General features: G+C 46.2%; 1 protein-coding gene across 6 annotated transcripts in view; it reads right to left on the reverse strand.

Annotated features, from left to right (window-relative positions):
- Nucleotides 1–13,043, reverse strand: part of LOC144696034 (ribosomal protein S6 kinase alpha-1-like) — a 248,604-nt gene that overhangs the window by 23,837 nt on the left and 211,724 nt on the right. For all 6 annotated transcript variants that reach the window (XM_078567218.1, XM_078567217.1, XM_078567222.1 and 3 more), the window contains 2 exons: nt 2,522–2,652; nt 99–224 (listed from right to left, as the gene is read on the reverse strand). In XM_078567218.1, the coding sequence (XP_078423344.1) occupies nt 99–224; nt 2,522–2,652 (257 nt within the window). The remainder of the gene's footprint in view (nt 1–98; nt 225–2,521; nt 2,653–13,043) is intronic.

Raw genomic sequence — 13,043 nt, forward strand, 5'->3', positions numbered from 1 at the left:
AAAAGTGATGGGAGCAATGGTGAAGGATGTGTCTACTTCATCATTATCTCATGTGCATACCAACAGTAAGAAAACATGTGTTTATGAATCTGTCTTACCTTGACAGCATACTCCATATTTGTAGTTTTGTGAACGCAGCGTTTACAGACAGAGTATGAGCCTACACCAATATCTTCCTTTAGCTCATAACCATCAGTAAAATTCATATTGTTCCCATGCAGTTGCTGTAAAAGATGACAAATCCTTTCAATATTAAGTACTTCACTGTTTTGTGACATTATGCACCAGTTAAACTAACAACTCTCATATATAAAACACTTTTAATATATATAAATGTGCCAAGGTACTTATAGAATAGCAAGGAAAACAGATGCAGAACCAAAGGAAAGATTAGATGCGGGTGGCATATGGCTTGGTTAAAGAGGTGTGTTTTAAAGGAGGATCTTAAAGGAGGAGAGAGAGGTGGATAGGTGGAGCGGTGCAGTGGGAGAATTCCAGAGATTGGAGTCTTGGTAGCTGAAGGCCACAATTATGGAGCAGAGAGGGGAGAAGCTTTAGAAGTCAGAGTCAGAGAGCTCAGAGGGAAAGGGACCATAGGGCTGGAGAATGAGGTAAAAAATTTTGGAAAGAGGGAGGCTATGATGAGATTTTTACACAAGGATGAGCATTTTAAATGTAAGGCTATGTGGGGAACCAAGAGCCAATGTAAGTTAGCAATGATGCATGACATGATGCAGGATCAGATATGGGCAACGTGAGATACATATATAGGCTACAGAGAATCCAGATGGAGAATTACAACTTACAAACTTCCACCAAAACAAACTTATTACAAGAAAAACATTTATATGTTTCATTATCAAACCTCTCAGAAATGTCACACACACAAATTAGTTTAAATTAAGCTTAAGAGTTTAAGACCCTTAAAGCATTTTCAGCAGGAAATCTTTTCAGTACAACATTTCAAAGAGGCTGGCTTTGGTGTAGGTTGTGCGTTTGCATAGTTGTCCAACGCTTGTATTACACCTGTTCAAGTTCACAGCCCAACCCCAACCCTACAAAAAGTGAATCACGTCCCTCATTGATGATGTAATAGTTCTTTGTCACTGAGCATCCTGAATCACATGACTCACCATTGTCTCTCCCAATGCGATAGTATCATTTTAGATTTTATTTGGAAACCATGCCTCAAGTCCACTGTTCATGTAATAAGAACCCAGAATTCCCCATGTACATTCGTGATAACGATTTTTGTTGCAGATACAAGTAAAATATCCAATAAAGGCCAAATTGAAAGCTTCAACCTGCAGTCTGTTTTATTGCCCTTATCATCCATGTACCTTACGAAACCGCAACTGTTTACTGTAAATTGTACTATGCAGGTGGATTATATATCCTCCAGATTGTAGGGTATTCCTAAGAGCTTTTATCGACATACTGGAGCGATTTAAATACCTGTATGATGTATATACTGGATTCTACAGTTAGCTGTGTTCTAAACAAATCATATTAGTGCTTCCAGCAATGTTGGTAATGCCACTGGACTGGAAACATTTTTAAAAACTCACTGATATTGCACACTTGTGTCCCCAAGTTACCACCTAATGCCAGTGGTAAACTCACACTTGCCAGGTTTACGCTAGATGGCTGCATGGTACAAGATCACTGGTTTGCAGGTTGAATCCATTCCTTAGGTGGAACCCATTAAGGTAGATTTTACTGACTAAAATTTGTGATGATTCCACAGCAACATGTTTACCATATGTTGAAGGATTCTGGTAGAATTAATTGAAAATCAGTGTCACTAAGTTTAACTGCTAAAATCAAGTTTCATCATTGTTTCTTCCTCTAACTCATTCTTTTCTAAAACAGTGGAACTCCTTACCTCCCTTAGTCTTCTGCTCCTCCTATAACTCACAGGCTTTCAATGCCCAAGGTTGGTGTCACCTAATCGCTTCTTCCTGAGATACCTCATCCTTTCTTCTACTCTTTCCAACCTTGGCAGTGTATTGTACTATGGCCCGTAGCCCTTCACCTGGGTTTCCCAATAATAAAACAAATACAGATAATCTAAACACCACAGACATGGAAGGCAATTCCAAAAATGATTTTTGTATGTTTTGCTGGATTTATTTCCACAGCATTGGTTACAACAGTAAAGTCAATTGGTGCATTCAGTAGCAGCTGACTATCTCTGATATTTAATAGAAATACAAAAACAGCCACTTTTGACTGAGAAATAAAGACAGAAAATATTAGAAATATTTTCTGTCCCTGGAAAGAGGATAGACAGGTTAATGTTTTAGCATTCTGAAAAAGGATCTCCCCCTAAACTTCAACCTATCGTTTTGCCCTGCAGAAGGTGGAGACCTGCTATGTGCTTTCAATGTTTTTTTTTCTTTTCACATTGAAGTAAAAGCTTTATTGCAAGCAATAAACAGTATAAATGTATGCTCAAGGCAAGGTTGCCCAATCCAGGCAGGGATTACAGGAAAGGAACAAGCACTTGTGATGGACTTACCTGCAAGACAGGATGAATGACCAATTTGGAATGCTCAGCCTTCAATTCCTCCTCTTCAAGTCCTGTTGCCACAAAACTGAACCCTCGGAATAACTTGTGAGCGCTGGCACTTGGAGGAACACCAGGAGAATCTGGGGCCCAAAAAAAAAGTTTGAAATTAACAAAGAACAAATAATGCTTGCGTGGAAGAATGAGCAACATGGCCACTTTAAAAAGGAACCTAGAGTTGAATTAGAGAACTTTTTTTTTAAAGTGAATCTTATATCACAACCCCTTCTGATGGCCTAGTGACAGCACCTAGTGTAGGATGAAAAGATATAGCTGAAGATCCCAGGGGAAGAATCTTGACCTTGTCAGGCAGTGGGAGTGGGTAGGAGTGGCCAGGAAGCCGCCCGTGATTGGGGCTGAAAGGTGATTTCACGCTGGTGGACCAATTAAGGACCGCCCATTGTAAAACGTGAACAGCAAGCTGTGCAGGCTGCGGGGGGGGCGCGGTGCGAACGGGGCGAGCACGAAGGCGTGCTTCATAATCTCCAAGGCACAGAGCTGCCTCAGGGAGATGAAGAATTATATTAAAAAAAAACAAATAATGTAATAAAACATGTCCCCTCATGTGACTCTGTCACATGAGCAGGGACATGTTATTAATTAATTTTTAATTTTTAAATTTTATTTTTACTTGCTTTAGAAAACTCATCCCGCCCGTGGATGAGGTATCCTAAGAAGTGCAAAGGCCGCTTGGCCTTTTCGCCTGCCTGCCAACCGTAAGGTTGGATGGGCAGTGAAAAATTAAATTTAATTACCTTGTTATGGCCTTAACAGACCTTTTAATTGTCGGCGGGCACGTGCTGGAGTCGGCAGCGCACCCACCGAACGAAATATCGCGCGACTGCACGTTGATGGCGGGACGCTCGCCCAACGTCAACGCACATCATTTTATGCTCAAGCTGGTCAGACACGCGCCCACTCGCTGAGCTAAAAGTTTTGCTCCAGGTTAGATTGTCAGAATGTGTGGAGTTAGTTACCAAAGCTGCAATTAGAACACTACAATTAGCATCCCTGTACCTGTGGCAGAGAGCGATAAAGAACAAAGCAGCCAGGGTTCCTACTTTCTCCTGTTGAAAGTCCGAGTAAACACAGGGTGAGTCTAGAAAGAATGTGGCCCAAAGTGACATCCTCTTCATTTGAACAGTCCGTTAATGCCAATGTCTTTGGTCCCCGCGACAAACTCTACCCCCTAACTACTGACACCATCCCTCTTCCTGGCAACAATCTGGGCCCCAAACAGACTGCTTGCAACCTTAGTGCCACATTTGAATCTAAAACAGTCTCCTGGCCACATATCCACACCATCACTGGGATGTCTATTATTGCCTCTAACATCACCCAACTCCGCCCCACCTCAACTCATCTGCTGCTGAAGCCCTTATCCATGCCTTTGTTAACTCTAGACTCAATTACTCCAATGCACTCCTGCTGGCCTCCCACATTCTGTGCTTGGTAAACTTGAAGTCAACCAAAACTACGATCAGCGTCCTTAATCACATTAAGTTCAGTTCACCCATCATCCCTGCTTTCGTTGACCTACATTGGCACCCGGTTAAGCAATGCTTTGACTTTAAAGTTCTCATTCTGGTTTTCAATTCTTTCCATAGCTGCACCCCTTCCAATCACTGTAATTTCCTCCAGCCTCACAACCCTTTGGGGTATCTGCCCTCATCTAATTCTGCCCACTTGAGCACCCCCAATTTTAATTGCTCCATTTATGGTCTGCTTTTAGCTACTTGAGCCTTAAAGCCCTGGAATACTCTCCCTTAACCTTTTCCTCCAACCAACCTCTCTATCCTTCTTTAAAGGCACTCCTTAAAAACCCACCTCGTTGACCAAGCTTTTGTCCATCTGCACTAATATCACTTTATGTAGCTCATTGTCAAATTTTGTTTTATAATGCTCCTCTGAAGCGCCTTGGGATATTTAATTATGTTAAATATTTGAATTCTGAGGTTTGCTTTTATAAGGGATTAAGCACTTGAATGAAATGTTTGTTTTTAAAAGGGATTATGTGGTTGAAAGAATGTACGTGCAGCGAATGGGTTTTTATGAAGGAGGGTGTTTTTTTGAAAATAAAGTCTGCAATAGACTCTTGAACTTTATTTCATTTAATCTCAGCATGGGTCCTGAGGCTTGCCCATGGTGGATCTTGGGTGAGTTGGCATGGAAGGTGTAAGGTGCAAAGGGTGGTGGGGTGGGGGGCATGGGTTGGCATGGAGGGTATGAAGGGCCATTGGGGGTGGATGGGGAGGCATAAGGTGGAATGGATTGGCATGGATGGAGCATGGGGGGTGTGTGGGTGGGTGATGGGGTGTGAGACATGAGTGCCGTTTTACTGTTTTTTTATTTAAAAACTTCCTCATAGTGCCAGTGCACTGAGACAAGTCTTCCACCCAGCCCACCTCAGCATTGTTTCCAGAGTCGCCAGCCATCGGACTGAAAATCTGATTTCCTGGGGCACTTTCTCCCGGGTCAGATTTGCAGAGCTGGGAATTGTCCCGAATCTGCACTCCAATCTGGGAGAAAAATTTCAGGCCTTAACATGTCCTCCCATTACAAGCTCCTGTTTTTATCTGTGCATGTTTGGGAAGGCATTGAGCAGAGGCCACATCTCTTTAAGGGAAAGTCACCCTCACCCTTACACTGCCTCTAGGATGTCAGAAAGCAATAGGAGAGTATAGTATATGGGTCTGGCACATACAGGGTTAACATGGGACTGAGTACAGTACCACCCATACAGTGATGTAAGAGAGCACATGACCCACACCTAGTGGTCAGTCTGGTGTTGGACAGAGTCGTGTGCACAGCAAGCATGGAGGCAGCTCCTAGCTTGAAAAACAAAAATCCTGCAAGACTAAAGGAAAATTTGAAGAAGCATTCTGACTTGAAGAAAAGTTCGAGAAGTGAGGCACAGAGAAAAATCACCAGGGAAAAGCTCCAAAGAAATGCTTGGAAGCTGAAGGTAGAAATTCAAAATTCCTCACTGTAACAGAGGACTCCGTGGGATCTCTTGGAAGTCCAGCTTCAATTCCCAGAGTGAAGAGTCAGCAGAACTAGCAGGGGTGAACTAAAGCTTTTAAACTCCAGGATAAAGCAAGTCCTGAGAAACTTTTAAATAATTCAGTGGGCGGAAATTGCTTTTCAAAAACTCTGTCAGACAAACCAGACTCCTGACTAGGCGCCTGAACACTGAGCTCGCTCCGAGAAGAAAAAATAATTAATTAATTCAGAAGAATCGCAACTAAATAATCAGCTTTAAAGAATAGTAAAGGCCAGGATTCAATGCTTTCGTGACAGAGCTGAAACAGAAAAGTCTGCAGCTAGTCGATTCAAGCAGCTACTGTTTAAAATTTTTTCAAGGCTGAGCGTGAGCACTATTGCAGTAGGAGTCCACCAAAACAAGAAAGCGCAGGTAAACCCTTTGTCTTCAAATGAACGGCAGCACCGCCTGAATTTCAGCAACTTCTTAAAGCTGAACCTACACTTTAAAAATTTTAACCATGGATCAGAAATCCACTCTTCCAGATCAATTTGGATTTATCCAATGCCCAGTAATTGAAGACTCTGGAGAAAGAGATTCCTTAGATACATGATTACTTCAGGTCTGGATAAAAGGACAGAAGCTGAACAAGTTAACATATAGCTATATTTGGTAGGACCGATAGCGGATGACATTATTGCTAGGCAGGAAATCAATAATAATATGCTAAATTTGAAGAATAACTAAAATCAGTTGATGTTTATTTTAACCTAAGAAGTAACAAAACCCTTGAAAGGGCTAAATTTAATAGGCACGTCCAGGAGCCAGGAGAACCTGTCAACTCATTCATTAATGATCTGTACAGGACGGCTGGAGGCTACAAATGTAGAGACCTAGGGTGGAATCATCCCAGAAATTGGCAAAATCTAATAACAGACGGGGAAAGCGGTGTTTGACCAGCCAACATCAATGGCAGCTTTTTCCGTCGTATCATGCAGCACTTTGTTTAAGAAATGCAGAGGCACAGGTTTCACGCTAGATCGCTGGCAGGCCTCTCATTTGCCCGCCTTACCGTGACCTCAGGCCTTTAGTAATCTGGGCGCCATATTTAAAGGGTGCACAGAGCTAGCACTCTCTAAGGGATCAAAAGCAGCTGGAAAGTCATGGCTGTCAAAGGGAGGAAACATGCTACCCCTAAATATAGCAACACCTCCCTCATGCACCGACTGGACGCAGTGGAGGCCCACCGAAGTCCTCTACAACTGCTCTGGGCAAAGACCAGTATGCAAGGTTCCCAATTCAACATGGGAGGCGGTGGCAGTGGTGGTCAACGCCAATGCCCTACAGAAGTGGACAGCCACCCAGTGCCGAAAGAGGATGAATGATCTCCTCGATTCTGCCAGGGTAAGTCACTCTTCTCATCACTCTCAATTCATACACTCACAAACCCATCACACATTCACAGGGATCTCACTCGCTGCCAGTTCAAGGGACATCATCATTCACTCTCTCTCTCACACCTTCATCTGCCCTGCGGATTGTGTCCTCATCCTGTCCATGGTACCATTCTGCACCCACACATGCCAGGCATCCTTCTCATCTGGACTGGCAGGCGTCCTGCTTACACTCTCTCCATCTGTATTCATGCAGGACAAGTTGGCACACAACAAAAGGGAGAGGTCGCAGACTGGTGGAGGAATGCCGGACATCAAGGTCCTCACAGACTTTGAAAATAGAGCAATCCAGCTGCCTAGCGACGATCTGGACCATTCCTGTGCTGACGGTGAGGTCGGCGGCACTCAACCAAGTGAGGATCAAGCAGTGCAACATCCATCAGACAGCCATGTGTGAGTCAGTTCCCCTGTTCCGCAGTCCCCCATCATGCACTAATTAATTCGCCATGCTTTCACCGGCACATCTGGGAAGCGGCCAAGGGGGTCCTCAACTCAAGCCCCGAACACACATCGGAAGAAGAATCTGATGAGACCCTAATTGAAGATCCATCACAGCACTCACCCATACACGCCACCAGCACAGAGACACACGCCACCAGCGCAGAGACACACGCCACCAGCACAGAGACACACGCCACCAGCGCAGAGACACACGCCATGGCGGGACCTAGTTCTAAAGTAGCCTCAGGATCTGGTGAGTACATTTCACTGTCTGATCCACAGCTGTTGGAGGCAGGAACTTCCCAGGTTTCCGGCACTCAAAGGACTGCTGGAGGACAGAAATCTGCTGAGTCAGAGTCAGATGAGAAGCCCCTGGACTCGGCCATACCTCAGTTGCTGGAGCTGCATAGGCAAGTTCAGGAACATCAGGAAGGAATGTCTGCTGCACTCCTGAGTTTGCAAAGCACAATGGAGGAGTCCATCCACCTTCAGTCTGAGGTGATAGGCCCAATATGCTAACACACCAAGGTCAACGCTGGTAGGATGGTGGCCGCCATGGACATCGGTCCTGCACTGCTGAAGGAGCTGCACTCCATCGCTGAGGCACTTGCAGGCATCCATCAGTGACAATGCGAGAGGGGTGCGGGACATCTCAAGCTCACTCCAGCTGCCCCTTCCTCTCAAGGAGTCAACCAGGAGCCCTCGGGCACCCATAGGGAGGAGGATCAGCAGGTGCATACCCTTGTGCCATCCACCCAGGTAACTCCGGGCGTGTCCAGCCGATCCGAATCCTCTCTTCCTGTGACGCCAGCGGCTCCAGCTCCGCAGGCCGAGGAGGGTGCCACTGCCACACAAGAAGACCCCGAACGTAGGCCGGGGCCCTCCAGGTCTCAGCCCTCCAGAGGACACCCACCAAAGTTATCACGGACAACAGGACATAGCAGTCAGCAGGCCACCTCCACCTCGGATGTCGGGGGAACACCAAAACGTAGTGGCAGGGTTAGAAAGGTCAAGAAGTTTTAGTTGCACAATGTGGGCATGGGTGTTAATCATTTGTACTTAACCATTGTAAATACACTCCCAAGGATATCTCATTGTCTATGGCCCCTTGTAATGCTGAGCAGTGTTCGTGTCAATCAGATATGAAACCTTGTTTACTGCAGAAAATGAAGGCTACTGTCGCTGTCCAGGGCCTTTTCCCCATGCAGAGTGTAACCTTTTCAGCAGTGATTGTCCAGCTTCACTATACAGATTAGTGAAGCGCGCACCTCTATGTGGCTTGTGTTTGCTGCAAGAATCTTGTACCCAAGCATCACTGGGTTCCGTGATAAAAGCAAAAAAATGGGGGGAAAACCCAGCAGGACTGACAACATCTGTGGAATGAGAAACAAAGTTAACATTTCGAGTCCATATGACTTCTTCTGAGCTCAGAAGAGTCGTTCGGACTCAAAATATTAACTCTGTTTCTCTCTCCACAGATGCTGTCAGACCTGCTGAGTTTTTCCAGCATTTTCTGTTCTTATTTCAGATTTCCAGCATCTGCAGTATTTTGTTTTTAACTGGGTTCCATGATGTTCTCTATGTGCTCTCAGCAGCTTTGAGGCAGGGCTGCCCCCCCATCTTGACACCATTCCTGACAGGTGAAGGTGCGGGTGCTGAAGGGAATGGGTGATAAAGCCTGCCAAAGGATCAAGTTGTCTTAAAGTCCATGTGGCCACTGATTCTCAGCAGTGTCTCAATGATATGAGCCTCTTCACAGAGCATATGTGCATTGCCCAGTCAGACTGACATCAGAAGTTCCCAGATGCAATGTGAAGATCTCATGAGTGTCCTCACTGCATATAGTCATCATCCTCCTGGAATCTCGTAGCAATGAGGGCCTCACAAATATGCCTGCCTCATCAGGCCAGTGCAATGACCTCATCGCCTGCACCCTTGCCTTCCAGGACATCAACACCCTCAGCCCCTTTGACTTCCTCCTCATCGGAGTAGACATGCAGCTCTTGCATCTTCTCATCATCCAGGTCCTCCCACCTTTGCATCACCAGGTTCTGCAGCATGCAGCAAGCCACAGTGATGCGTGACAACCTCCAGGTGCCACCAGACACCGGAACCACATTTTCAAGATGCCAAAAGTGTGCTCAACCAAATTTCAGGTTGCAGCATGAGTCTCATTGGACGTTCTCTCTTCAAGAGTCTGAGGCTGCCGCATGGGCATCATCAGCACGTCCTTTTGTGGGTAGCCCTTGTCCCCGAGGAGCCAATCCTGTATCTTGTGTGGTCCCTGGAAGATGTTAGTGACTGAGACTTGCTGAGGATGTACGAATCATGGATGCTTTCGGGGCATCTTGAACACATCTGCATGATCCATTTGTTATGGTCGCAGACCAACTGAACATTGAGAGAGTGGAAGCCTTTGCAGTTCACATACTGAACTGCTTATTGCCAGGGGGATTTAAGAGCCACATAGGTGCAGTCGATGGCACTCTGCACCTGTGGGAATCTGGAAATCTGAGCAAATCCCAGTGCTCTTGCTTCCAGGCTTGTCTGATTCCTGACAAAGATGCATCCTTTGGCAAAAAGGGCTTCCATGACCTCTTGGATACATTTGCGGGTGGAGGCTTGCGAGATCCCACAAAAGGTCCCCAGTGGAGCCCTGGAAGGAGCCTCTGCCTTAGAAATTGAGTGTGGCAGTAACTTTAACTGCCACTGGCAGTAGATACTTTCTGAGTTCCCACAGTGCTAAATCCTGCTGAAGGTGGCATATGTGTGTGACCAGTTCCCTTGACATGCGCAGGGGTCAGCGACACTGGTTCTAGCTCATTTGCAGGTAGCCCATGCACCATCTGTAGATCCTGGGTCTAGCGATGTGCCTATGAACGATAGCTCTGTGGGGTTCATCCTCTGCTTGCGGAGGAGGCCGTGTCGCCACTTGGTATTCAGGGTTCTGCTCCTCCCTTTGGGGAGCCAGGTGCCTTTGTTGCATTCTTCTCCTTCTCTCCTGTTTATGCAATGAGGCAGACAACAAGGTCACCAGACTACATCTTCCTAATGGTCTGCTCACTGCAGTATCAAAGAGAGAGACGCAAGGGTCAACAACCATCTCCTACAGACCAGCCTTGGTCAAATCATCGTCTGCGGCTGCCTCTCAAGGTCCCTTAACACATGCCGGAGAGTCCAGGCCACCACATGGATGGCCACTGTTTGGTGCGCATGATGGCTCACCCTTCCCACACCCAGCACTTGTCCACACCACATGACTGAGTGGCGATAGCTTTGGCCACTCAACTGTATACTGAACTCTCATCTTAGGCGCAGACACTTTCCTAACCTGGACTCCATGGCTTTGCGCTTCACTTGTACCATGAGGGTGACTGTTCAGTTTCAATCAAAACATAATGCAAGGGACTAGCAGTGCACTCCTCCATCAGTGTTCGATGGCCACCTTTCCCAACAGGATCCTCAGACTTTCCCAGCTGCACAATGATTCTGCTGCACCACAGCACTCATTCAAGTTTGAAGCTGCGTGCGAGGAGTTAACAGGACAGGAGCAATCATTGGAAATGTGAGGAATTAGTGCTGCTTGAGTCGGCACAATTGCTTGACTAGGCTGACTCTAAGCATGTCAATTGAGCTCAAGCTAAGCCCTCTGAGCTGTGGTGGAGTGCTCATCTTTGACATTTTTCCATTAGCTTGGCCATTTTCTTCCTCTACCCCCGCATGTGTTTGTGCTCAAATTTCATCAATGCTGCCATGACCTACAGCCCCCGGCACTGTTGCCCTTGCCCCAAGGTTGCCTTCTCCCCCTTTGCACTGTTGCTCTTGCCCCGGCACCTCAAGCCAGCCACAAAGAAGCCACTGTTGTGCACCCCCCCAACAGCTGCAGAGCTACTGGGATTATCGTGAGCGCTGCACAAAGTTGTGTGCACTCACCTCCGAGTTCCCCTCGGAGTTGAGATCGCCAGGTTCACGCCTTTAAAAGGTAGTTGTAAATCATGCCATTGTGAAATCGCGTCCTAGATTTACATAGTCAGGAAACACGACTAGTGCCTTCTCCTGAAATTTTTCAACGTCGCCACCGAACACATGAGCCTGACATGAACGGGGGCAGAAAATCCCAGCCCTAAAATCTGAACCTATCAGGAATAGAATAGTTGTAGGAGTAGCAGATGACGCACTCTCAGACATGCTGCAAACAAAGGAAGATCTAACCCTCAAGAAATCTATCCAGATTGTTAGGCAGTCTGAACTCCATGTGCAGCATAGGTACATTTTAAGAAGAGAATGTAAACTATGGTACAAAGGAAACCCAGTTAGTTAAACAGCACAGAAACAGGGACACTCCAGGCCATGGGAAGCAATATCTTAACCAACCAGTACAGCGACCATGTCAGCGCTGTGGAGAAAAGCGCCACCACATGCAAGATCAACATCCTGTAATTGCAGTCCAATGCTTCCAATCTAACAGAATTGGAGTCTTCAGCAAACCGTGCAAGGCCAAAACATCTCAATGCACAGAAGGCCCAAAGGTGATTCATGAGGTCGAGGCTGTACACCAAGAGAACACAGCCATCCTATGTGGATGAGATCAAAGGTCCTGGATTTTCATTTGGAATGCGGACATTTCGGTTAACGGCCACCTCACAAACATTAAATTGGGCACAGGAGCCAGTGTTACGGTCCTATTGGACAAAGAGCCGTGACCGAGAGACCTCTGGCTTTGAACAACTCTATGGGCCCAGAGGAATCAGACTTCTGGTCGAAGGCATGATGCTGGAAACACTAAAAGATGCCTGTGTAGCCCTGAATCTCATCAAAACGGCAGTGATTTCAAAACAACCGCTGTCGTAAATTATACAGAACTGCAAGTTCCCAACAGCTCAAAGAAGAAAGAGTACCCTGACTGGGACTTCAGCTCTGAACTGTCTTCTCTCTTTGCAGAGCAGATTTGTCCACTTTTGTTACAGGTGCTGGAAATCCCTCATTGGTCAGACCAATGAACCACTCAGGTGGTTACCATGACACCTCCAGTGGAGGATAGACAAAAGAGCAACCAACAACCAGAAAAGCCTCGACCTCTGGCTTCGATGACTGTTGATGAAGTCAACACCACGACCACAGAGCAAACACTGCAACTCCCAGTCAGTATGACAGTGCCACAGATGATGCTGGCACCAAGTAGCAGCTGTACTTTGCCAACAGGACACAGTCAAATGCAAAGGTGAGCTTACTAAAAAAACACATTCTCATAACGGGAATGGCCATCTTCCGTCACAGAGGACATCGCGACAACCCACATGATGAAAGAAGAGGAAAAAACAACATGCAGACGAGCACAGCAGTCACCCATCTTGCAAGACACAGATGGAACAACGACCACCTATTACCACAACTGCCGTATCGACAAAGAACGGTTCAATACCAAGGAATGCCAAAAGAGGGTAAAAAGGTACCCAGAAGCCAGAACAACCTCCAAATGAAGGAGTTGCCTGTGACAACAGAGACTACCACTCCTCAAACAGTAGTGCGAACGAGAAATGGAAGGATTATAAGACCTCCAGATTGCCTGAACATATGAACTCAGAGGCTTGAAAAG

This window comes from Cetorhinus maximus, chromosome 21 (assembly GCF_964194155.1).
Source record: "Cetorhinus maximus chromosome 21, sCetMax3.hap1.1, whole genome shotgun sequence".
NCBI classification, from domain to species: domain Eukaryota; kingdom Metazoa; phylum Chordata; class Chondrichthyes; order Lamniformes; family Cetorhinidae; genus Cetorhinus; species Cetorhinus maximus.